The 25797-nt window shown below is 37.1% G+C and overlaps 1 protein-coding gene across 4 annotated transcripts in view; it reads left to right on the forward strand.

Annotated features, from left to right (window-relative positions):
• The window catches only part of CDIN1 (CDAN1 interacting nuclease 1), a 180039-nt gene that overhangs the window by 13032 nt on the left and 141210 nt on the right, over positions 1–25797 (forward strand). For 2 of the 4 annotated variants that reach the window (XM_045015814.1, XM_045015813.1), the window contains exons 2-3: positions 23412–23457; positions 24330–24394. The exons of the other annotated variants lie outside the window; for them this stretch is intronic. In XM_045015814.1, coding sequence (XP_044871749.1) covers positions 23412–23457; positions 24330–24394 — 111 coding nt within the window. The remainder of the gene's footprint in view (positions 1–23411; positions 23458–24329; positions 24395–25797) is intronic. 4 annotated transcript variants of the gene reach the window in all.

The raw sequence follows: 25797 nt of genomic DNA on the forward strand, positions 1-25797 counted from the left end.
TGGCTATGGAGCAGGAACTGTCACGTGGGGAAGCATCTGAATTGCAGCAGTCATATTGGCTAGGTAAAGAGTGAGTCTTTCTTGTCCTCAGGAATTTGTACAATAACAAATGTGTTAAAATCAGGCCATGCCTTTATTCAAAGCCCATTGAAATTGGTGGGATTTAATGGTGAAGTATAAAGACTAAAGCATCCTGTTGAAGCGTATTTGGAAATAAATTTCCTAGAAATGTGCTATACTTCAAAATACCATTGTTGTATATCAGGTGCACATGTCTTAAATACAGAGGAAAGAATAAACTTGTTAAAGGAATAAACTAATTGTACTGATTTTTGGTGGTCACAACATACTTTAATGTGATGCTTTGTAAAGTTATATATTTGTAATAATAATAATTCGTAGCATAGTAATATAACGGTTGTACCACATTTGTCCTTTGCAGTATTTCATCGTGCAGCAACTTGGGTGTCCTCTGAAAGACAAACAGATGTCTGTAGATTTAAAGGCCAGATTATTGTGGCTGTTGAGTTAGGATGGCATGGAAGATTTAACACTGACCATATGTGATTTTTTTTTTTTAATTGACTCATGGATTTTGGACTATTGTTATAGTCATATTTTGTGTCGTGAAGGACTGTAATAGTAAAAACGGTAATTCTGATTGTACTTCAGGGACAATTACTTATGTTATCATTCTTCTGAAGTCTGAAAACAAGTTCAGGTTAAGAGTTTTACGGGAAGAAGAGATTTGGTACATCATAGTGAAAAATATTTTATTCATGTGATAGCTTTGTGGACAATCCTAGTCTGAGCTATATTACAATGGCACAATAAATTGCTGAATATACTGTCTGCTGAATATGACCTCACCATGAAAAATTTGATGCATTAGAGTAGGAAAGGTTGGAATATATCAACCTTAGCTGACAAGGGACTTTGAATTTTGACCTAATACAGATGACCTCTGTGTGCAATAAAAGTGAGCTTAATCTCCAGGTCAAGGTAGAGGTGAATGGCAGGGCAATGTGGAAAGGCTTGCACTGGATCTGGATGGATCATACCTAGCAAGCAGAGAAATAGAAAACTTAGTTTTTAGGATCACCAGATGGTTATTTACTTTGTTAGCTCAGGTCTGTTCCCCACCATGAACCAAAATATATCTAAGCACAGCTGATGCCAACTTGTTCAATTGTTTGTCTGAATAAAAGGTATGAGATGTGTGTGTTTTGCTCCTATATGTCATTGACTAGCAAAGCTAAATATAAAATGTTCTCCTAGCATGTAGAAAAGAAGGTGTCAAATTACCTTATTGAATAAAAAAAAATCTAAAAGCTTTATTCCTTTGACAGCCAACGTATCTTTGGAACACATGAAGTTTATTCCTAAACTTTATTCCTAAATGACTTCTCCCTTTAGCAGGATGTTTAGAATGTTTTTGTTTTATTTAGCCAAATTAAATCCACTAGCTAATATTCTAGGAGATTCCTATTTTACTAACATGCTAATGATGTACGCCCTGAACATCAAATACTTTACACAGATAATAGTGATGGTTTTGTGTGTATTTTTTTTTTAAATCAGCCAGGAGGAAAAAAGTTTGAGACTCTAATGGAAGGAACCTCTACTCCTTTAATAGAGCCTACAAAATATATTTTCCAGGACTGATCAGCTCTGAAGGCTCTAGAGGTTTGATGATTGGAATGGCAGGAAATCACGCTTTCAGGACATAACGAATTGACTAGGCCATCCATCATTTGTTAGCATGCGCTGAAATGCAGGGTTTGTGTGCAGAGGCCTGTGATTTAGTAAATACTTGGGAGATGAATAGAGCTTACACACAAGGGAAGATATTGCTGTCCTTCAGCAGCCTTAGACAGAGATTCCTGCTGAGAAGGCCGTCTGACAGCAGCTCATCAGTAACTGGCCTGTCACAGTCAGTGATGCCCACCAACCATCGCCAGTATATTAAATGCATTTTTAATATCTGCTTCAGTAGATTTAATGAAGAGAATTTAGTTTCCATACACTGATCACTGCTTCCTCAAGCACTGACTGTAGCACTTGCAAGAAAGGGAACTGTGTTGATACTTGGGAGAGCTGATTGAAAATGAAAGTTAAACAAAATGATATACAAACAAAATAAGTCATTAACTGAGCAGTCATGTTGTTACAGTGAAACAAAAATGATTGTTTGAAAAAGTCAACATAGTCTTATCTGCTCTACCTGCTAGGAGACCATGGCCTGCTGTACTGGAGGGAGTGATATAGAGGTGGAAAGAGAGAGATGTGCACAATGGTTCTGTTTCTAGTGTAGCTGGCCTGACTAAAAATCATGACTGCTTTCCCTGAGCTTTCAGATTTTAGTACTTGAACCAAAGGACAATCCTCTGTGGCCTTTATGGCTCTTGGGAAGATGGGTATATGTGAGAAGTATTGGAAGAGATTTTGTTTTTAATGATTCTTCAAAGAATCTTGTTGATGAACATTTTACCATAGCACTGGAAGAATTAAACTAATGTGGGGGGAGAAGGAAGTTGAGTAGTAGGATAAAAATTTCCCAAGTTACATAAAGTGCAAGGTTTGTCATGGATTATTTAAAATATTGACCTTTTATATTTTTTTAAAGTCCATGTTAACCTTGTACCAAACACTAGGCTCTTTGCTATCCCATAGACAAGAAAAATACTTAGCTAACTACAGTTCAGAATTTAAATGTTTAAAATCATATTGCTATTTGTGTTTCCTGGGAATTTTGAGGAAAAACTGCTATTTATGTAAAATACGCATGTGTAGTTTTGTTCATCTAATGAATTTCAGTACTGACAGTGTTCACTACGAAACAACAAGACATTGTTTTCCCTCTTGATCTTTTTTTTGTTGTTTGTTTTTTTAATCTCTGGAATATACTCCACATTCACAGAAGAGGAAACATCTACAGATTGGGATCTATAAATTTTATTCTTGTATGTGTCAAAACAGTAATGTATTAAATGCAATTATTATAAAAATTTAAGACGTCTTAAATACACTTACATTTTTATAACACGTGGCAATATTAAATAATTTCCTTGTTAGCATCTGTTTGCCATCATTGTTGGCAAGACCTATGATTTATTGCCTAAATTAATGACCAAGACCATTTTGGTCTTGATATATGCTCCTAAATTTATCATATCACTAAATAAAATAAAATGTATGCTCTTGTGACAGTCATTTTTGTAATTGTTTATACTTCTAAGTGTCCTATTCAGTGAAAGCAGCATAATAGTCTGCAACCTGAAAATAATCTTAGAAAGCTAAATTGTATTTCGTGTTGAGGAATAGTTGATAAGGATTTCAATGAGAATTTATAATACAGTAACCTTTTTTTCTCTCTTTCCACTTTTACCTTATTATTTTAGTGGCAATCCACCAGAAGACAGTTTGAGGAAACAATGTCTTGCTTAGTCAGTGTTACTAACACATCTGATCAACTCCTGAACACTGAAGATGAAATCTTGGTCCCTTTAGAGATGATGGCAAAACTACCATTGACTTAAATGGGGCCAAGATTTCACCCTATATAAAGTTCTGCCATGTTTCTGGCTATTAGCAACTACAACATCTTATTGGTCCTGTGAAGACTTTCTCTCATTTTTTTTTGCTTTGACCTCGCTCCTTCTTGAGTCGGAAGAGAGTAGAGAATACTTGGGACCCTTTCTAAAAGCTGGCCACCTTTTATGAGGGGAATCTACCAACCACCCTAAAGCACCATCTAGTAGTCCAACCAGTACTACAGAAAACATTGCTTTATGCTAGAGATCTCTTGAGCTACCACCCAGCGTCTAATCTCCCTTTTCTAAGCAAGATAAATTTAGAAGCCAGCAATAAACAGTCACCAATGCCATTTTCTTGGGCTTCTGAACAGCATTAGGTTGCTCTTGTGGATGACCCCCTCTTATACCTACAAAAGGAAAATACATCCATACCCATCCTCTGTTAGGTGTCTCAGTAGCATTTGGTACCATTGGTCACCAGACATTCCTGCCCTGCGTCCAAGAAGCAGCAGGGAACAAAAATGCCTTGAAAAGGCATAGGTCCTTCTCAGACAGACCAAGGTGGTGTTAGGGGCAACTTATTCTTTCACCTGTGGCATCCCACTGGCTTAATCCAATTCCCTATGTTTTACAACACACATAAAACTGTTTGGGGAACTGGTGAGACAACATGAACAAAAGTGCCAGCAGCATACAAATAATGCTTTCAGTCATAGTGATGGGCATCTTCACTCATATTATATCATGTGGTCCTTTAGAACTCATCATTTCAATAGCAATGGTGAGACAAAGCACCTGCTTCTATCTGTGCTTGCCAGAAGACTGCACATCATCCTATCAGACACAAAGCCGCTAATGAGTTTTCACATTTGTGACCTCCAGATTTTTTTATTATTGCAACTCTTTTATATAGGAATGAATCATAGTCTTTAAGGGTCAGAAGGGACCATTATGATCATCTAGTCTGACCTCCTGCACAATGCAGGCCACAGAATCTCACCCACCCACTCCTGTATCAAACCTATGTCTGAGCCATTGAAGTCTTCAAATCATGGTTTAAAGACTTCAAGGTGCAGAGAATCTTCTAGCAAGTGACCCATGCCCCACGCTGCAGAGGAAGGAAGAAAATTCCTTCCAGACCCCAAATATGGTGATCAGCTAAACTCTGAGAATGTGGGCAAGACTCACCAGCCAGACACCCAGGAAAGAATTCTCTATAGTAACTCAGATCTCACCCCATCTAACATCCCATCACAAGCCATTGGGCATATTTACCGCTAATAGTCAAACACCAATTAATTGCCAAAATTAGGCTATCCCATCATACCATCCCCTCCATAAACTTATCAAGCTTAATCTTGAAGCCAGATATGTCTTTTGCCCCCGCTGCTCCCCTTGGAAGGCTGTTCCAGAACTTCACCCGTCTGATGGTTAGAAATCTTTGTCGAATTTCAAGTCTAAACTTCCCGATGGCATTTGTTCTTGTGTCCACATTGGTACTGAACTTAAATAAACTTTCCCTGGTATTAATCCCTCTGATATATTTATAGAGAGCAATCATATCTCCCCTCAGCCTTCTTTTGGTTTGGCTAAACAAGCCAAGCTCTTTGAGTCTCCTTTCATAAGACAGGTTTTCCATTCCTCGAATCATCCTAGTAGCCCTTCTCTGTACCTGTTCCAGTTTGAATTAATCCTTTTTAAACATGGGAGGCCAGAACTGCACACAGTATTCCAGATGAGGTCTCACCAGTGCCTTGTATAACGGTACTAACACCTCCTTATCTCTACTGGAAATACCTTGCCTGATGCATCCCAAGACCACATTCACTTTTTTCATGGCCATATCACATATTCTGATAAAACTAAAGTTGGTAGAGAGTGCTGCATAAGAACGGCCGTATCGGGTCAGACCAAAGGTCCATCTAGCCCAGTATCTGTCTACTGACAGTGGCCAATGCCAGGTGCCCCAGAGGGAGTGAACCTAACAGGCAATGATCAAGTTATCACTCTCCTGCCATCCATCTCCATCCTCTGACAAACAGAGGCTAGGGACACCATTCCTTACCCATCCTGGCTAATAGCCATTTATGGACTTAACCACCATGAATTTATCCAGTTCTCTTTTAAACTCTGTGTTAGTCCTAGCCTTCACAACCTCCTCAGGTAAGGAGTTCCACAAGTTCCACAAGCAGCTTATCTGCTTTGAATAGGTGGTCATGAACACATCAAACTAGTGATCTGCTTCGTGCACTGACTCCCCATGGAAGGAAGTATTCCCCTCTGGAGTACTGTGTCCAGTTTTGGGCCCCACACTACAAGAAGGATGTGGAAAAATTGAAAAGAGTCCAGCGGAGGACAACAAAAATGATTAGGGGGCTGGAGCACATGACCTATGAGGAGAGGTTGAGGAAACTGGGATTGTTTAGTCGGCAGAAGAAAAGAATGAGGGGGAATTTGATAGCTGCTTTCAACTACCTGAAAGGGGGTTCCAAAGAGGATGGATCTAGACTGTTCTCAGTGGTACCTGATGACAGACAAGGAGTAATGGTCTCAAGTTGCAGTGGGGAAGGTTTAGGTTGGATATTAGGAAAAACTTTTTTACTAGGAGGGTGGTGAAGCACTGCAATGGGTTACCTAGGAAGGTGGTGGAATCTCCTTCCTTAGAGGCTTGACAAAGCCCTGGCTGGGATGATTTAGTTGGGAATTGGTCCTGCTTTGAGCAGGGGGTTGGACTAGATGACCTCCTGAGGTCCCTTCCAACCCTGATATTCTATGATGTTCATATTAACTTCTGAGACTTAGAATTCTGTATGAAATTCTCTCTCTCTCCCCCTTTCCATGGCTTTCTACTGCACTACATTCCACTGGAACAATGAAACTGTCAGTTAATAAAGAGAGGCTAATGAATGCAGGGGACAGAACTTTTACAGGAGCTGTACCTAGACTATATGGAACTCCTGCCAAAGACAAGCTGCAAAAAAGGCTAATATGATTCTGGGGTGTATTAACAGGAGGGTTGTATGTAAGACATAGGAGGTAATTGTCCTCCTTTACTCAGCGCTGGCAAGGCCTCAGCTGAAGTATTGTGTCCAGTTCTGGGCAGTAAAATTTAGGAAGGACGTGGAGAAATTGAAGGGAGCCCAGAGGAAAGCAACAAAAATGATCAAATAGGTTTAGAAAACTTGACATATAAAGAAATGTTAAAAGAAACTGGGCATGTTTAAAAAGAATGAGGTGAGACCTGATTAGTCTTCCAATATGTTAAGGGCTGTTATAAAGAGGACAGATATCAATTGTTCTCCATCTCCACTGAAGGTAGGACAAGAAGTAATGGGCTTAATCTGCAGCAAGGCAGGTTTAAAATAGATATTAGGAAAAACTTTCTAATGGTAAGAGTAGTGAATCTCTGGATTAGGCTTCCAAGGGTGATTGTGAAGTTTTCATCATTAGAAGCTTTTAAAAACAGTTTGGACAAATGCATGTCTAGGATGGTTTAGGTTTACTTCGTCCTGCTCAGGGTATGGATTTGATGATTTCTTGAGGGGCCTTCCAACCCTACATTTTTATGATTCTATGACCATAGAACTCTGGATATTTTAAGAGCTAAATGAAAAACACAGACAATATAAAGAAATGAAAACCTGTAAACTAATCAAGCTATTTCTCCTACCGGCTAAGAAGAAAGAGGGATTTGTATTTTTAAATACTTGGCAGACACTCTAGTGATTGGAATACCTGGACAGTTTGTGTTTTCAGTTTGACAAATAAACTGATACTTACATGAGAAATACATTTATACATTATTCTGTTTTCAGATTAGAAATGCAACCTTTTGATAATGAAATATAATTCCCCAAAAATGGAGGGGTAGAGGGAGGAGAGGGCACTGTTTTTCACGCATCTCTGTTGAATTTCTTTGTCATCAGTAATCTGTGAGAGAACGATAAGCTTTTCTATAAAAGATCTTTGTTTAGTTTAAATAATTTTTCTAGTAGTTCAGGATGATCTCTGGGTTTATCCTTTTCCTAGGCTGGAGTCCTGATGGCCATCCAATGCATACAATTTCTGACCTTCCTGCTAAGACAGAAGATCAAACTATATGTTTAAAATTTACACTAGGAACCTAGAACCACTCTGAACTCCTCTAGTGACATTTGAAAATTCTTCCTGTTCATGGTTGGTTGGGTTTTTTATTTGTTTTTCCTCTCAATACTTACTACATATTGATAACAATAGATTTGCTTTAATTTATAGAATCCATTACTTGTCTGTCTTTCCTTACCCCAAAAAAATCCAAATACAAAGTCTCATTAACATTTTTACCTTGGGCCAGGATGTTTATTGTAAGCACTATCTAAAATCATTAAAATATTCAGTAGAAAACTAAGTGCTTAGCATAGTGTTCTGCTGAATACTAAATTCAAGTAAAACACTACACAGACATGAAAACCATTTGTTATATTTTAGTATATGAAGCAATAGCTGTGTAAACCTTAACCTTGTAATTTTGTGAGTTCCACTTTGTCATGTAGCTGTAAAAGGTAATCAAAATAAATCATGGACGATGAAGAAATATTTTTCTAGGGCTTTCTGTGTGCTTTCAAAAGTGGAGCTTGATCCATGAAATTTTAGTAAGCATATTAAATAATACAGTATGATGTGCAACATGTCAGGTCTGATAAATTATTTTGTATAGGACATTTATACAACATGTTGAGCTGCTCTGTGAACAGCTTAACGATTATAAATTATGTTAATCTTTCTTGCCATATTTACTTTTTGTTAAAATCATAGTGTGTTTTCAAATGGTATATATTTTTTCAGATAATGGGTAGATATAAGAAAGGTGTAGGTCATCTCCAGGATGGTATGACAGTGATCCAAGGTTCCTCAGCTGTGCAGTGTACATAACACAGATGTTGGGAGAGTCATCTGTCAGCTATGCCTCTCCTATGGAGTTAAAGTTCTAGAGGGAAAAGAATTCGACACAGTGCTGTCACTGTTACATTTTCACAATAGAAGAGCATGCAAATATTGAACCTCCTGCTTAGCTGTAGTGCCCTGTCTAATGTCTGTGCTGGTTAGAATAAAAAAATAGTGGGTGCATCTAGATCTGACAAAGGTCATGCTATGCTGGGTATTTGAATTGGAAATTGTCTGGACTTAGATTTTATAAAGCTCCCACTGTTGTCGGGGAACATTTCAGCAGGGTTTTGTCCCTGGAGAGGCCTCTTAGGCCCTTTTCTGTCCTATGAATGAATTTAGATGTGAGGGTTTCTCCTGCCTTAAAACTGTTAAGTTCATTTTGCATACATCCCCAGAGAGAAAAACTGGCAGATGCTTTTGTCTTGGAAGTGTTTAAAAGAAAACTGCAGAACAGGAACAAGAGAGAGAAGGGGCCCTGTGTGGAGTCCCAGAACATTTTGGAAATGGCCAATATGCAGTTTTCATCAGTACTAAGGCGGGGCGCAATATGGTGCCTGTAGCTCACTAGGGAATATGAATGTTGATTAAGCATACTCCCAGGCTTTGAAATTCTGAAAGCAGTGTCAGAATAATGGATGTTGAGCAAATGTCAAGCATTTGTTAATTTCTCTGTTATTTGGAGTTTATCTACCATGATCAATCAAATAAACTAGTGCTTCTCTGTTGTGGCATGTGTCATTGATATGGTGATTAGGTGGCTAGAGAGTCCTTCTGTTTTTTTGTTGTTTTTTTTTTCCAGGTAACAGATTACATATAAACAGTCAACTTTAACATAAAGATTTTTTCGTGATTGGTTTAGTGAAAACTGGTACATTAACAAAGTAGTTTGTGGTACCAAGAAAAAGGGAGTTTCATGTTTATTTCCACTCCAATTTACAGATTTTTTTTTAAATGTCCCTTTTCATTCCTGCAATTTTCAAATTGTTGATTAAAAACAAAACACCAGTTTTTGACATCCCTGTTTTTACTGGAGAACTGAATGGAAAGTCTCAATTTAAGAAGCAGAGGTATTGAATCTTTCACAGAGTACTTTTCCCCCTAAATGTTTAACAGGAGAAATTAGTTAAGTTAGTTTCAGTAACATACAGAAAATTAAATAGTCTGACCAAAAATCTCTTCTCCTCTGAATTCTCACTTTCCAGTCTCCTGCCTTTTGTGATGTCTTGGTCTCTCTAATTCTGCAGTTTTCCTAAGAGTCTTGTAGCATATTAAGATCTGATCTTTCTAATGTAAGAAACAAATCGAAAAAATAACAACTTTTCAGGTCTTTTATACACCATAAATCAACTAAGGCCATGATCACTTTTATTTCTTCGTGGGTCACCTTTATAAGTTTAAAGTTATAAGCTAAGTTTTAAAACTCTCTTGTGATTTTTGCAAAGGGGTATATAGGAGTTAGATGTCCAAGTCCCACTGATTTTTCAGTTAAGTTTGCGTGCCCACCTTCTTTAGGCTCCATTTGAAAATCGTAGCCTCTGTGTATGCACTTAAAACAAAACAACCCATGCATAGACCTTTTGACTGTTTGACAATTCCACTATCAAATTATAAAATTTGAACAATCCTGTGACTTGAGTGCTGTAAATTGAGCTAATCCCTGTGTTTAATAGTAATTTTGGATCTTAGCTTTCCCTTGTCCCAGTCTCCGCCCCCTCTTTCTTTTAACACTGCCTTTGCCCCTTGCTTCTTCAAAGTTCCCCCAAGCCAGTGGCTCATCAGGCTGAAGCAATTAAGGCACAGACAGTTTCATAGCCAGCAGTGAGCAAGAGAGCAATGTGGCCAGCATCACATCTGACCACTTTTGAATGCCCTAGCCTGATAGACTGTAGGGCATTTTGCAGCTGGGTGAAATGGAGATTTCCTTTCAGTGTTATATCAAGCAAGACTCAAACCTATAACCTTCTGGGTTGTAGTCAGTTAGCTTACCCACTCAGTCACCTACTCTTGGGTTAGTGGAATTCTGGTAGTTCAGAGAGGTGGCATGGCTGGCCTCCACGCAAAGTTAGAAGATACTTGCATTCAAGGTCACTTCTTTCATCTAGTCCACGGATTGGGTTTCCAATAGAATTCTTATTCTTTTGCTCCCTTACAGAGGGGGAAAGTACTGTGATCATGTCCCTTTAAAGAGAGGGGGTTGCAAAGGGCACTCAGAAGCGCTTTAAGAAGTATATAAATCTTAGGGTTTTTTTAGATTGGGGAGTTGGAAATAAAATGAAATAAAAACTGCAGGGGAGAGTTGTATCATGTCGTGAATCACTTTCTCGGATATTCTCTGTAAATTCTTGCCGCTAGGTGTGTAGCTTGTGTGAAAGTGACATTTTAAAAATATATAATGCAGGTCTAAGGAACAGCTTGGATTTTATTACATCTTATACTTCATATTCTCCACCACATTTTTAGTGGGAAGGAAGTGTTGTGGGATTCAATTTGTCTTATCCCTGCTTGTGGAGGTGGAAGCAAACTTTCTGAAGTGTATGCTCTTCCTACATCTGTAAGGTAACACACTGAAAAGGGGTAACATAAAAATAAAGTAGCAAAGTATCACACTGCTCTAGCTGTTTGTAAGGAGGCGGTATAAATTAATGAAATTTAATATATGGTTAGCTATGTAATCCTAAATTTTCAGCTGTAAACATGTTTTTCTTTCTTTAAATATTTAACTTTATAAAATAGACATGACTTAAAATTGTACTTGTGTTGAACGTAGCAATGGGGAAAAAATAACTTCCAGACTTAGTTAGAACTACATATTATTTTAATTATATACTGAAGATTATCATCTTTTAAAGTTAATGTTTTACTGATGGTTTCTATTTTAAATTAACTGCTTATAATGGTGTCATTAAAAACTCTGATGCCTTTTTAGGTGTTCATTTGTACCTGGAGATAGTTATGCAACACTATGTGCACTTGACATGTGACACATGCAAATGTTAAATACAGTAGCAGCATGAGGCCAATGAAATTAATAGTAATTTATGTAATGAAAGCCACCTGGGTGTTTTTATAATTAATTGCTTGTAAATACTAAATTTAAATATAATTTATAATTTTCTAAATTTGATTATATATTTATAGCAAATAGTGTGTTTTGGGGGTTATTTTTAAGGATTTTTAATTGACACATATGTTTTTATACAGGCCAAAGTATTTTTCCAATTTTTAAATGCAAATCCAAGGTCCAATTATCGTTAGAGTTTAAGTTAATACGTATGAAAGGAAAAATATGCTTCTGAAATGGCACTAGTGTATTTATCATTTTGGAGGCTAGTATATGGCTTAAAAAAAAGGAGGAAAAATAATAGGTTATGTGCTCAGATCAGATTTAAAGGGAAAAAAGTAAGGGAGACTACCAAGTGAAATTACTTTCTCGTTTTGCATAAATCGAATTAAGTCTATATATTATCATAAATCTGTTATAGTCCTTATCAAATGGGCTGAGGTATCGTGATCTGAAACGATGCTGTTGAGGGAACCATATAATTGCCCAAACAGTTAGATGGAAATGAAAACATGGGACGATTCTGTCAAATGATGCTCGCAGCCACAATCTGAGTACAATGTGATCCCATTACTGTAACTTATAGGCCTCAACTCTGACCTGGAAGGTGGTCATCTAGGTTATGTCTCCGCTGCCATAAAAAACACAAGGCATCAAGTCTCTGAGCCTGTATCAGCTGACTCAAGCTCATGGCGACTGAGCAGCAGGATTATAAAATTCCTCTATAAATGCTTAGGCTGGAACCCAGGCTCTGAGACCTACCCTCCTTGCGCGATTTCAGAGCCTAGATTCCAGTCCAAGCACAAGTGTCTACACTACAGTTTTATAGCTCTGCAGCCCGAGCCCCATGAGCCTGACTAAGGTGACCTGGGCAGTGGCGATATGCCCTAAGGGTAAGAGAGGGTAACCCAATCTCTCTGAACATTCAGTCTTTGGTTATTCTGCCTTAACTGCCACTTAATATTCATTGTAATTGCTGCATGACAACCTGGAAGCTGGAATAAGACCACCAAACTCTGTTCACACAGGCCATCATCAGATGCCAATGACTTTTGCTCGCTACCAATTCAGTCCAGATTTGAACTGGTGAGCAAGATGTGAAAGGCTCACAGAACTGATATATAATGTCCTCTCTTCACTGCCTTTTTTATTTCACTGCCATTTTAAAACAAATCCCTAGAGGGAAATACTAAGAGTAAGTGCTGATCAAGTTGAGGATAGAAATAAAATGTGGATGGAATAGGTAGGAGTAATGTGCATCAGTTCATCATGCACTTTTGGAGCCATACTCTCAGTTGATTGGCAGATTACAATGTCAAGATATAAAACTGTAATTTAAAAAAAAAATTCACTTATGCGGTTTACTTATTTCTGCCCTATACTCAGTTTGGACAATGACTTCCTGTATATTAATCAATTTAATGTCTTCCTGCAGGTGTAGCGGGTGTAGTGGATTGAACATGGGGCTGGGTGAAGGCAACTTGGGTTCTATGCCCAGCTCTGTCTCTAATTTGCTGTGTATCTTGGGCAAGTCAGAAAACCTGTTTATCTCCATTACGCTATCTCTAAAGTGAGAGTATAAATGCTTACCCAACTTTGTAAAACACTTTGTTCTGTTGATGAAAAATGCTTGTCAGTTTTGTCCCTCAATACTCTGCTGTCATTTCTGGGGGTGGTATTATTATGGAAGAGCCCAAAGCTGGATTCCAAATACTGAGCACACATGTATAAATCACACACAAACCTGTTTTCACTGTAACTTTTAAACAATCTGAATATTGGAAAAACTGTTTACCAGTGTCACATTTAAACACACAAACATGGGATTTTATAGGGATACTGATATCTCTCTCTAATGGCTTCATTGTGGTGCCATAGTTGAGCATATTTACCCACTCTATATTGGAATATTTAATATTTCTATTATGGTGGTACCTAGGGACTCCAACCAAGATCAGGATCCCATTGTATAAGGCATTGTACACACACACTGTAACACAGTCCCTGTCCTGAAGTGTTTACAGTCAAAACAGACATGGTAGACAAAGTGCTGATGGAGAAAGGATATAATATGTGAACAGTATGATGACTTACTAACCTCATGTTAGTTCCATGACTTCACCAGCCTTCCCCTCCCAATTTTATGATGGGATTTTGTTAGGAGGGGATTAGCTGAAGGGAGGGAGATGAGAAGGGGAGCACGGTGGACAGGTAGAGTGAGTTTATATATGTTGTTTTGACATAGTTTTTATATTTACTGCATTAACTGCATCTGTTTATCTTTCACCTGGATTGTTCTGTGTTGCCCATAATATTTTTCCAATATGTAAAATTTAAATTTACAACGTTTCCTATGTTTTCACACAACAGGTTTTACTTTACAAATTTGATGAAAGAGCAATTACTGCAAAAGAGCTCTTCATGATTTCCATGTTCTAAGTGTATATGCAACAAATACTCTGCCATTTAACTTTGATAAGGTCTACCAAAATGATATTTCTATTTTCAGCACGCATTAGCAAAAATAGGCAGTCAAGTCAGTTCACTTAAGAAGTTACACAATATTATATTCTGTTTGTGTGACTTTCTTATCTGTTTTCACAACTGCATTTTTAATTGTACTTTTAATTGGTATTTATCCTTTTTCATTTAGCATCTAACTGTGTGTTCTATGAAATACTACTCTTGTCTCCATGCACACTTAGGTGTGCAAACATGCACATAAAATCACATCTTCTCTTGATGACTTGATTTTTTTTTCTTCTTTTTTTTTGGAGATTACAAAATACCTCAACGAGGGTTATAATCTTCTATGTTTTTAAGTTACAGTTCTTTTACTGTGACTGTTGAATGGTAGTCCTGCTCATCATTTCTTGTGATGTGGCTGAAAGGTGAAGAAATATAACACAGGTGAACTAGCATTATTCATGTAACATATAACATGTTCTCTGCCTCTGCTGATAATCTGTATTTACGTCGGCATTTTTTTAGATCTGCATTTTATTTTCTTTACATGTGTTTGATACAGACTGTTCAGATTGGAGTTGCCTTAAAATATATTGTCCATTTAAAGAAGACACCGAAAAAATGAGCTGGAAGAATTGGTGCTCTGTTTTAAAGGAATTTCTAAAATCTTTCTAAATGAAAAATTATTCAAACAGTATCTAATACTGGCAATTTTCCTCTGTCTTCAGCTAGAACTTATTGGCCAACCAGGTCAGCCATTATTAAAGTTCAAGTGGCCCAGTGGGAAAAGTAATGGCCTTGTGGTACTATGAATTTTAAATGCTGCCATTTCTATGTATTGCACCATTATCTGTTTTCACACGTCACTAAATTGTATAGAAGTTGTTAGACCAACTTCAGTGTCAAGGTCATAGGAGTTATAACTGTTCTCAAGTATCCTTCACAGAGCTTTGTCATAGGGTTCTCCTCACATTATTGGATATAAGCAGCAAGTTTTTACTTACACACACACACACACACACACACACACTCTCTCTCTCTCTCTCTCTCTCTCTCTCTCTCTCTCTCTCTCAACCTGACTTTGCACTGTAATCATCCCTACCAGAGCTATAGAATCTGTTACTACTCAATTCACAGAAACATAACAGTTTCATAGTTAGAAGTGCTTGATAAAATATCGTTTGAATTAAGCTCCTGTATGTTTTAATGAAGCTAATATTGGTGAATTTCAGAATGGATTGATACTTTTAGTTTTGCAGATGAATAGCTGAGCTTAAATCTCATCTTGATTTTAAATTTAATATAAGCTAATATTGAAAGTAGCATACCAGGCTGCAGCAAGTGGTTCCGGACAAATAATATATATTATTTTAATGCCATAATACAATTTTATAATAAGAATATTTCTCAAATATTGCTGTCTTCATTGGGAATTAGAAAGCCAAAGTATTGTCTACTAATGATGTTTCATCATACCAAAAACTTCTTATGCTCTGGTATTCAGATTTTGTTAAACTATTCCATGCTTCTTTGGATTTTCACCATTGGAGAAAATCTCTAAGTGCTGGTCTGTTTTAGAAAAGATGCCCATTGTATCTAAAGAGACTTAAAAACAACATATTTACACTGGTGCGGGCCCTTAATTTAGACACTGAAACTGGTTTAAACCTTGCTTAAATTGATTTAGCTTAAATCAATACAGGTGAGTTTGGCAAATAAGAACTTAGACAAGAACAAGTTTTTAGGGTGTTTGCTTTTGTCAGGGGTCACAAATGTATTAAACCTTTAGTATTTCCCAGAAGCAACAGCAAAAAGAGGGGTCACACACCTGTCACACACAGCTGTTGGTGGCTTCCCTACACTTTTCTTAGCTCACAAATGTAGAGCATCATAGCATTTGCTGGGCCTGTCTTATTTTTGAGCCTGATCACAGCTCAGGGTTTAGGAATAAGGCAGGCCCATAGATAATTTTATGATAAGAACCAGCAGATTACAAAAAGAGGTAATTGATGAAAAAATTTCCCGGTTTGTTTATGCAACAAGCTCTCCTATTTGTATGATTGAGAACCCACACTTCATTAACATGGTTCAGTGAGTAAGACCAGGATACAGTCCACCCAACAGAGCAGATGTTGCAGGCAAATTGCTGGATAAAGTGTATGAAAGAGAAATTGAGCAGTGTGCAAAAGGTCTAGATGGTAAAATTGTTAACCTGAGTCTTGATGGGTGGAGCAATGTCCACAATAATCCTGTTGTATGTGCTTGTGTGACAAAAGAAAAAGGAAATGTCTTCCTTACAGAAACAATTGATATATCAGGAAATGCACCCACAGCAGAATACTTACAAGAAATAGCAGTAAAAGCTATAACAAACTGTGGGGAAAAAAATTCAAATGTCTAGTACATAGCTTGGTCACAGACTATGCTGCAAATGTATCCAAGATGAGAAGAAATTATTTAGAAGAGAGTGAAGAGTCTTAAGCTAATAACATATGGTTGCAGTGCTCATTTGATGCACCTCCTAGCCAAAGACTTCAGTGTTCCAGAAATAAAGGCTAAAGTTGTTGAAATTGCAAAATATTTCGTAACAACCGCTTTGCAGCAGCTGCTCTGGAAAATAAGTGGGAGGAACCAAGCTAACTCTCCCACATGACGTGCGATGGGACTCAGTAGTGCACTGCACTATATCAGGAACTGGCCTAATCTGATGACAGTTTGTGAACAAAATCGTGAAAAAATAGTTGGCACGGTCACAGCCAAAGTTTTCAACATTGGGCTCAAGAGAAATGTTGTACACATGCTGAGTACCTTGAAGCCTATTTCTGTAGCCTTGAACGAAATGCAGGGAAATAGCTGTTTTATTGCTGACACTGTTGAAATTTGGAAGGAATTGAGCGAGAACTTAAAAAGAGAAATCTGCAACAGAGTTAAATTACAAGCATTAAAAAAACGAATGGGACAAGGACTATCTGCAGCTCATTTTCTTGCAGATATTCTCAATACTCGGTACCAGGGTCAAACCTTAACTGCTAAAGAAGAGTTAGCTATGACATGGCATTATGGAGGGATGATTGCTGGATGTCCAACTATAACAAACTTCAGAGCTAAGGGTGAACCATTCAAGAAATATATATGTTTGCTGATGATGTTTTAAAGAAAGTCACACTAGTGAACTGGTGGAAGTCACTTAAGCACAATCAGTAGACTGTTGAAGTAATAATCTCACTTTTAACAGCAGTGGCTTCTTCTGCCGGTGTAGAAAGAATATTTTCTTCCTTTGGACTAATTCATTCCAAATTGAGAAATCATTTGGGACCCAAAAAAGCAAGAAAACTTGTTTTTCTCTTCCAGATTATGAACAAACAGGAAAATGAAGGTAAAGATGACTGAGTTAGCTGCAGAAGCCAATATTTGAAGTTTCTCATGTTGACTTGGCTGACATGGTTAAATGAAATATTTTTAAAAAAATTACATCAACTATTTTAGTTCAAAACAATTTTAACAAAAACAAACCTGATTTTAAAAAACTTGAATGTTTAACAAAATTCATATGCTTTTTTTGTTAAAGTATTATATGTTTTTGGTTGAAGAAAAAAATCCAGAATATATAACATTGTTGTTTTTTAGTTAAATAAAACAATTTAAATGTCTGTCTGGTGATGTTCTCCTCCTAATACAGCATGGCAAGAAAATCCTGCAAATATTAATGATTAACCTGTTGAATTGGAGATAGTTCACCACCCAATGACTTCATAAATAGCTGCTTCAGTTACCTTTTGGTAAATGAAATAACCAAACAATCAATCATACATTTTCTGCTAATCTGAAAAGTTTTCAAAATAAATCATTTTAAAAATGTACAGTGTGTACTGAAACTGTCTCTGAGTTGTGAAGAATACATATTAAGGTTATAACAACCAACAAGAAAGCACTTTTTTTGTGTGTGTGTAGAAATCCATGATTAAATCGAGTCTTCCTGACTAGGGATTTAAATCAGATCCACCCTGATCGTTTGAACAAAAATACCTTCAGGATGATACTGGTAGTATCTAGCACTTATCTAGTAGCACTTCATCCAATGATCTCAAAGCATTTCACTAAGTGGTTAAGTATTAGAGCTGAGTGACCAGCGAAACATGTATGTACATTTGAGTGATCAGGTTTTACTGATATAAATACTTTGCAAACAGTGAATTTTAATCTCAAATGCTAATGTTTGATGAAAATGAATTTCCGATTGTTCAGTTACAAAATTCAAAATTGCCCGCTGGTTGATTAGTTAAATCAACTAGTCTGGGAACAGGTACAACATGAATATATAACCTATATAGGGTCTGTTTTGAAGATAATTGAATATTTGCCACAGTGTTCACAAACTATTTTATACGAACGCCACCTGGGTTACACAAACCCGATTTACGCAAATCCGCACTCAAGGAAAAAGTTGTGTAAGCTATAATTAGGTGGGTGATTTTTTTTTTGTTTTTGTTTTTTTGCGTAATTGTCAGGTATACATTTCCAACTTACGCAAAATTCGAGTAGGGGAGTGTCTGTATAGGAAAAAATCATAAAGAAATTACTATATACCAAATGAGACTTGCTATCTGCTTATGAACATTTTATGCTAAACGACTAACCAAATTTATGGTCCATTTTGGTCAATTTCACGGTCATAGGATTTTAAAAATTGTAAATTTCATTATTTCATATATTTTTAAATCTGAAATTTCACAGTGTTGTAACTATAGGAGCCCTGCCCCAAAAAGTGTTTTTTTTTTTTTTTTTGCAAGATTAGTGAAGGGAGGTTGCAGTATTGCCTCCCTTACTTCTGCACTGCTGCTGTTAGCGCCACTGCCGTGAGAGCTGGGCAGCTGGAGTTGCTGTCCAGAAGCCCAGCTCTGAAGGGAGTGTTGCCACCAGCAGCAGTGTGATGGCATGGTTTGGTATTGCCACCCTTACTTCTGTGCTGCTCTCTGTGGGGTTCTGCCTTCAGTGCTGGGTGCCTGGCCAGCAGCCACTGCTCTCTGGCCACCCAACTCTGAAAGCAGTGCAAAAATAAGGGTGGTAATACCGTGACCCCGCTCCCCTTACAATAACCGTGTGACACCCCCTCTCCCCCCCCCCCGCAAACCCCTTTGGGTCGGGACCCCCAGTTTGAGAAATGTTGGTTTCTCCAATTAAATCTGTATAATATAGGGTAAAATTACACAAAAGACCAGATTTCACGGGGGGACATCATATTTCAGGTCCATGGTATGTTTTTCATGGATGTGAATTTGGTAGGGCCCTAATTATTGGTTTGGAGTTTATCCATGCTGAATTGGTGTTTTCCGTTATGTAGTATGGTTAAATTCATAAAACGTGAAGCTGAATTTTTGGCTTCACCGACTTAAGTAAAACACACATAGGGGAGAGGGGTGTGTGGGATAGATAGAGGCAGAATCAGTTTTAAAATCAGAGTCTCTAAAGGGTAAGCTTGATTTATTCCCTGAGTGTGCACAGTTGCTGAAATCTTAGAAAATTAACTAACTAAAATGCTGTGTGTGGTATACATTTAAAAATAAATATTACAAAGTGTAATCAATTTACCGGAAATTATCTGCAGCTATTGGTAGCATAGGTTCAAAGGGGTTTCTTTTATGTTTTGAAACCCGGCTGAATATAGTATTTAGCAAAAGACTAAGGCTATGGCTACACTAGAGACCTTACAGCGGCGCAGCTGCATCAGTGCATCAATGTAGCCATTGTAAGCCGACAGAAGAGCTCTCCTGTTGGCTTAATTACTCTAGTCTCCGTGAGTGGCAGTAACTCTGCTGGTGTGAGAAGCTCCCCCACGAATATAGTGCTGCCCACACCGGTGCTTAAATCGGCATAAATTATGTTGCTAATTCACACACCTGAGTGACATAATTTATGTTGATTTAGGCTATGCTACACTACAGCTTAAGCTGGGCCACAGACCAATCTTTGGTTCGGCCAGCATCCTCCTATATAGAACTGTTTGGAATATCGGAACTGATGCTAATGAAATCCTCTGGTCCACCAGATTCTGCATGGACATAAACTAATTCTGTACTGTGACAATCTATGAAATATAATTTTATTTGCATCAACATATTATCCCATAGATACTCAAAAAATATACACTGCATTCAAAATTTCCAGAGTGGTGTCTGTGGATGGCAGCAACAATCAGAAGACTTAAAAACAAAAGCTGCTTCTTCCAGGAAATGCCCACTGTTTTTCTCCGAACTCATTTTATATTTAACTCTTGTACAAGATTTAAAGTTGGCTCTGGCATTGATTATTTATAGTTTAGTCCAGTAGACTCAGCATCCAGCCCTGTATGCAAACAAACCTTCATTCCCATAATATTTTTTACACGGGAGGTCTTTGTGGTTGTATGTGAGTTGGAGCCTAAAGATGACATTTCAGTTTTGAAAATAGAAGCCATTTATGTTTCTTAGATAAGATTTTGGCATCTCCAAGTGTTGAAAGAAGAGTCTTTTGAATCCATTCTGCTGTTGTCCATAGAAATCCAGTTTTGAAATGACAAGAACAAAAATTAAACTAATCAGGCATGGAGATAAAAGTATGGCATGAATGTCAATATATGTTTATACATACTGAGTAGAAAGTTCATTATGGATGATCTTCAAAGTAAAAAGGTTAATTCGAGTGCAAGGTTGACAGCCTTGAACAGAGTCCAAGTAATCCATAAGTTGTAGATCTTCTTCCTCTCCCCCTCCCAAAAGCATTCTTAAATAGCTTCAGCTAGATAGTACAGGACCCCCCGCCCCGGGTTATGCAAACCTGATTTACGCAAATCCGCACTTATGGAAAAAGTTCTGTAAGCTAGAAATAGGAGGGTGTGTTTTTGTCCCCCCCCCCCCAGTAATGGTTGAGTATATGTTTCTGACTTATGCAAAATTCGAGTTACGTAAGACTGAGAGGGAACAAGTACAGTAATTGGGATAACTCGGATAAGAGGAAGGGAACTGGTAGAAGAAAGTTGGGGATTAGGAGAGGAAGCAGGCCAAAAGAGATGTAGAATATAATCAGAACTAATCAAAGAGAAATCTTATATTGAGCATAGAATCAAGAAAAGTAAGGAGAAACAGTTCTCTTATTTAAATTGTGACAGACACACTTTTTTTTTTTTTTTTTAGAAAAATAAATAATGGATCATTAATTTCAGTTCTTGTAATAAGATGTTAGGGGTTAATAAAATCATGAATTTATTTTAATAAGATGTTGAAGCTGATTTAAGGTTTCTGCCTACAATGTTTTGAAATAATTTGCGGCCATAGGAGACTTCCTGTTCCATCTGTTATATTAGTCTTTACTGGTTTTAATTTATGTACATATCCTCCGTACTGTAGAATGACTTGTCACTTTAGCCTTTTTGTTTAAAGAAAAATAGGATTTATCAGCTTAACGTTTTAAAAATAAATCTTTACTCCTTGTCTTCCCTCTCAGTCTTCCCTTTTCTCTGTCATGGTAGACGACACAACTATCCTCCCTTTCACTCACCGCCTCCCCTGGCCCATTACCTGAGTGTCATGTTGGACTCCACATCCTCTAACTCTGCACATCCAGATGGTGCCCAATTCTTGCTGCTGCTTCCTTCATAAGATCCTTGAGATCCCTGCTTCACCACCTCTGTATGTCCACACCATCAAAAGTCTTGTGCTGGCCTTCACCATCTCCCATATTGACTACTGCAAACTCCTCATGGATCTTTCCGATACCCCTTTCATCTCCTTCACATCCATTCAGATCATTGCTGCTAAATTCATCATCCTTGCCTGTTGTTCTAACCATATCCACAAACCAATCTCCTAGCAACATGGCACTCTGATCCTGTTTGGATCTTATAGGCTCTACCTTAATATAAAGAGTAATAAGTTAAATATGAAATTTTCATGTGCATTTATTTGCATCATTTGACTGTCTTGAAACTTTGTTAAATTTTTCTATAATTCTATTCAGTAGTATTCTGTAAAACTGTATATTAGAGAGACTAATATCCATCTACAATTCTAATATTAAAATATAATGATATGACTGGGGTAGGTAAAGAAACAATGATCTTGTAGTAAAAGCCCTGTGATTTGGGAGATCTGGACTTTATCCTGGTTCTACCTCATATTTGGTGTGAATTTTAGACACATTATTTAATCTCTCTGTGTCTCAGTTCTCCATCTATAAAATGGTGATAATACTTCCTTATCTTTAGCTGAGGTGTTTAAATACTACCATAGTGGGGCTATGTAAATATCTAGATAGAACATTTAAGTTTGTACCGTGTTAGGGTCAGCAATGTAAAACACAATAGCAAGACATAGACATAATGCTATTGTTAAATTCTTGTGTAGTGAACTGTATGAGTTAGCTGATAGAGGAATATGATTTCAGTCTTTGTTCCTGAATATCAGAACAATCTAAGATATGTCTTAGTAGATGCATTCATGAAAGGAAAACTGTTAATTATTCATATTGCTTTGCTGTACTATAAAATTCGATTTATTGAAACTATAATTTGTTCAAGTTGCATCTGGTAAGAAAATATATCAGAAGTAATTAATTGTATTCAGGATGTGATGAGCTGGATATATCCGAAGAGGACAATTGAAGACTGTAGCAGTGTGGTATTGATTTGCCTTTTAGAGGAAAAAATCTTGTCCCATTTCTAAATGTTAACAATTCTGAGGGAAAAATTCCCACTTGGGAAGAATGTTTTCCAGGTTGCTTCATTGCCAGGTGTTTGACATTGAGTGGCGCCTTAGATGAATGAAGCTTATGGCAGCCTTTGGAAATGACCGACTCCAGGGAATCTCAGCTTCCTGCTGTGAAAGTTTCTATTTTCAAAGCACATCAGTTTCAGTGGGAATGTTCCAGTAGTCCCATATGCTACTTCTGACAGAGAGCTAAGTTTCTACCCTGAATATGAGACAGCTACTGAAGAGGTTCCCTTGCTGCTAACAAAATGAATTTCAATATGTTGCCAATGAACAAGCGGCATGTTCCCAACTGCTAATGGAATTTAACTCCATCAATTATTAATAGAAATTTGCTTTGTTTTCATTCTTCCCCTCCCTTTTAACTCCACTACATGCTACTGATATGACTTTGTGGGTTCTGAAGCTGAAAAAGAATCACCCAAACAATGTTAGTTTCCTTTGAAACTCTTGCTATATTTTTCTCCCCTCCCTCATCCTCTCTCTCTCTCTCTCTCTCTCTCCTTGACCTAGCAGCAGGAAGCCTTTGTCTGAGGTGTTCATCTGGAACAACTTTTCCACACTTGTTTTCATGTTCTGTTAGATTACAGGGCAGCAGGCCTACCTTTGAAGCTCCCTTCTCTTTTGTTTCTTTGCAGTGCACTCCAGTAATTAACTTTGTCCTTCTTTTATTTGTTCCAGTCAATCGCAGTCCACTCTGCTGAGCATCTTCTCCCAGGAGTACCAGGTTAGAAGTTTTCTCCTTTGTGAGGGTTGACAGGTGCCTAATTGAATGATGAATGTCCCTTTATTTCTTTGTAATTGAACTGCCAGCTTTCTGATTGGTTTGGAGGATGTTCCCTTTTCCACATCAAGCACCGCCTGAGTCTCAGTGGATGGCTGCCAAGCCTACCCATCCATCTGTCTAATAACATCTAGCCTTTGCTTATTTGGTGGACCTGTAATAAATTATGCTAAACCATTATTATTCTGACAATAATAATTTCCCTGTGTTGCGTGGTTCCATGTGCTAAATGTTTGCTGACTTGCACTGTCAGTGCTGCTTTCCATTGCTGACAGAGATGATGATAAATGACCATTGCCGGAGTGGCAGAAGGCAAGAGAGGCAGAAAATGGAGTCATTTATCATGAGATGACAGGTGTCAGTCAAGTGGCAAGTCTCTGTGGAATTACTTTTTGTGGTTTTTCAAATAAGTTGTTTTTAAGCAATGCTCTTCCTGGTTAAAAATGGCAATTGAATTGTAAAACTAGAGTGCAGAGGACTTAGATGGAATTGAATTGAGGGAAAATTAATACAAAGGTTGAAAGAGAGAACAAGTTTTTCTTTGCCCTCTACAGCCCTCAGCAAACTTATTTAGATTCAATTACTATGACCTTACTGGCTTTTACATATATGGTACATTGCAGTACAGTCTGAACACATTCTATTCAATAGATAGATGAAAAACCATTTCTATATAGAATTCTCAAAATATAATTCAGTTTCCCTTATAAGCTGAATACGGTGGCCAAAAAGCATGCACTCAGACATTCATGCTTTATATGTCTGATGTGATACATCATAAAAGTCTCTGGTTTTGTTTTGTTTTTTCTTCTCAGAAACAAATCAAAAGAACACATGCAAAGCATCACACTGCTGAGGCTATTAAAACTTACTACCAAAGGTATGACCTACCTTCCCATCCCACTAGAAGGTATTGTAGTACCTACTAATTGTAATTATAATTGAGTAAATCAGGTAATTAAGCTAATTTAATATAAAAATAAATTAACAAATAGGATGGTGGAAGTACCCCAAGATAATTTCAGTGAAAGATCCTTGAGTCAGAAGTCTTCTCTTCAGTTTTAGCAGCAGAATTTCTAGGCTTAAAGACAAGATGACAAGATTATATCTTTTGGAGCACATGTGTTAGTGTTATGTATTGCCTTATTCTGAAAGCTATAAGATTTACGTGCCAAGGTTGATGATATAAATTATATTGGTGAGAGAAAACTACCCAAATTGAGGAGGCCTGCTCAGTTATAAATGTTTTGTTTAAGTTAGACACTTTTTATGATGTAAAAAATTGCATATTAAATTAATGTATTTACCAATATAATGTAAACAGGAGTGAACTAAAACTTAAAACCACATGAATGTCAAAAACACCTATTAAAGGTTTTCATTCCTCCTTAATATGTCATTTTACAAAATAATTTTACAATTGTATGCATCTTGAGTTAATAAATAGTAATTGCTAACACCTTATAGTTTGTCTTAGTTCTACTGACTTTTCTTTAGACATCTCAATGACATAATTGGGGCATACTGATAACTGGTAGAGATATACAATTAAAATATTACTATGTAGACTGACATATCTGAAGAGCTTTCATGGCAAGTGAGATTGTGATTATAGGTGTCTGGTATTTATGCTTTAATATTATCTTTATGAATGAGGAAAATAAACAAAAAGCTTTCATTTGTAAACAATTAGCTAGTCTCAATGTTTCTGCAGTGTCATATTTAGAACTAAGGACAACCTCGTACTATTAGACATGAAGGAAGAAAATCTAGCGCACCATATTTTGCTATTTTTCTTTTGAAAAATAGTTGCACTGCCTTATTACATTACACTGGTCACATTTTGCCTGTCCCAGTATTGATTCTTCTTTAGGGAGGATATTTGTTAAAAAAATCTTTCAAATTCACACTATTACTACATAATATTGTTTCTAATTAATTTTCACTAGTACAGTTTCAGTAAATAACAATACATTAACTGTGACTGTTTCAACATGTTCTGAGAAGTGCTAGTTATTAGAACACTTGAACCACTTTGTGATAAATGTGTCTCCAGATCACCCGGTGTAGTGTTTATCTATTTTTATTATAAAAGTCTTAGAGCAGGAAACATGGAACCAAACCTTGCTTGCCTTATATGCAGTAGTAGTTGCATTGGTGCTAGTAAGAAGGTTCGTGTGAGTAAAGTCTGCTTTCATAATCTTCCTCATGTTTTGTACAGTCTCAAGTATGTGCATATCAAATTCACATGTCTGAAGCTTAATGGTAGTGGAAATGATGTAA

This window comes from Mauremys mutica, chromosome 4 (assembly GCF_020497125.1).
Source record: "Mauremys mutica isolate MM-2020 ecotype Southern chromosome 4, ASM2049712v1, whole genome shotgun sequence".
NCBI lineage: Eukaryota > Metazoa > Chordata > Testudines > Geoemydidae > Mauremys > Mauremys mutica.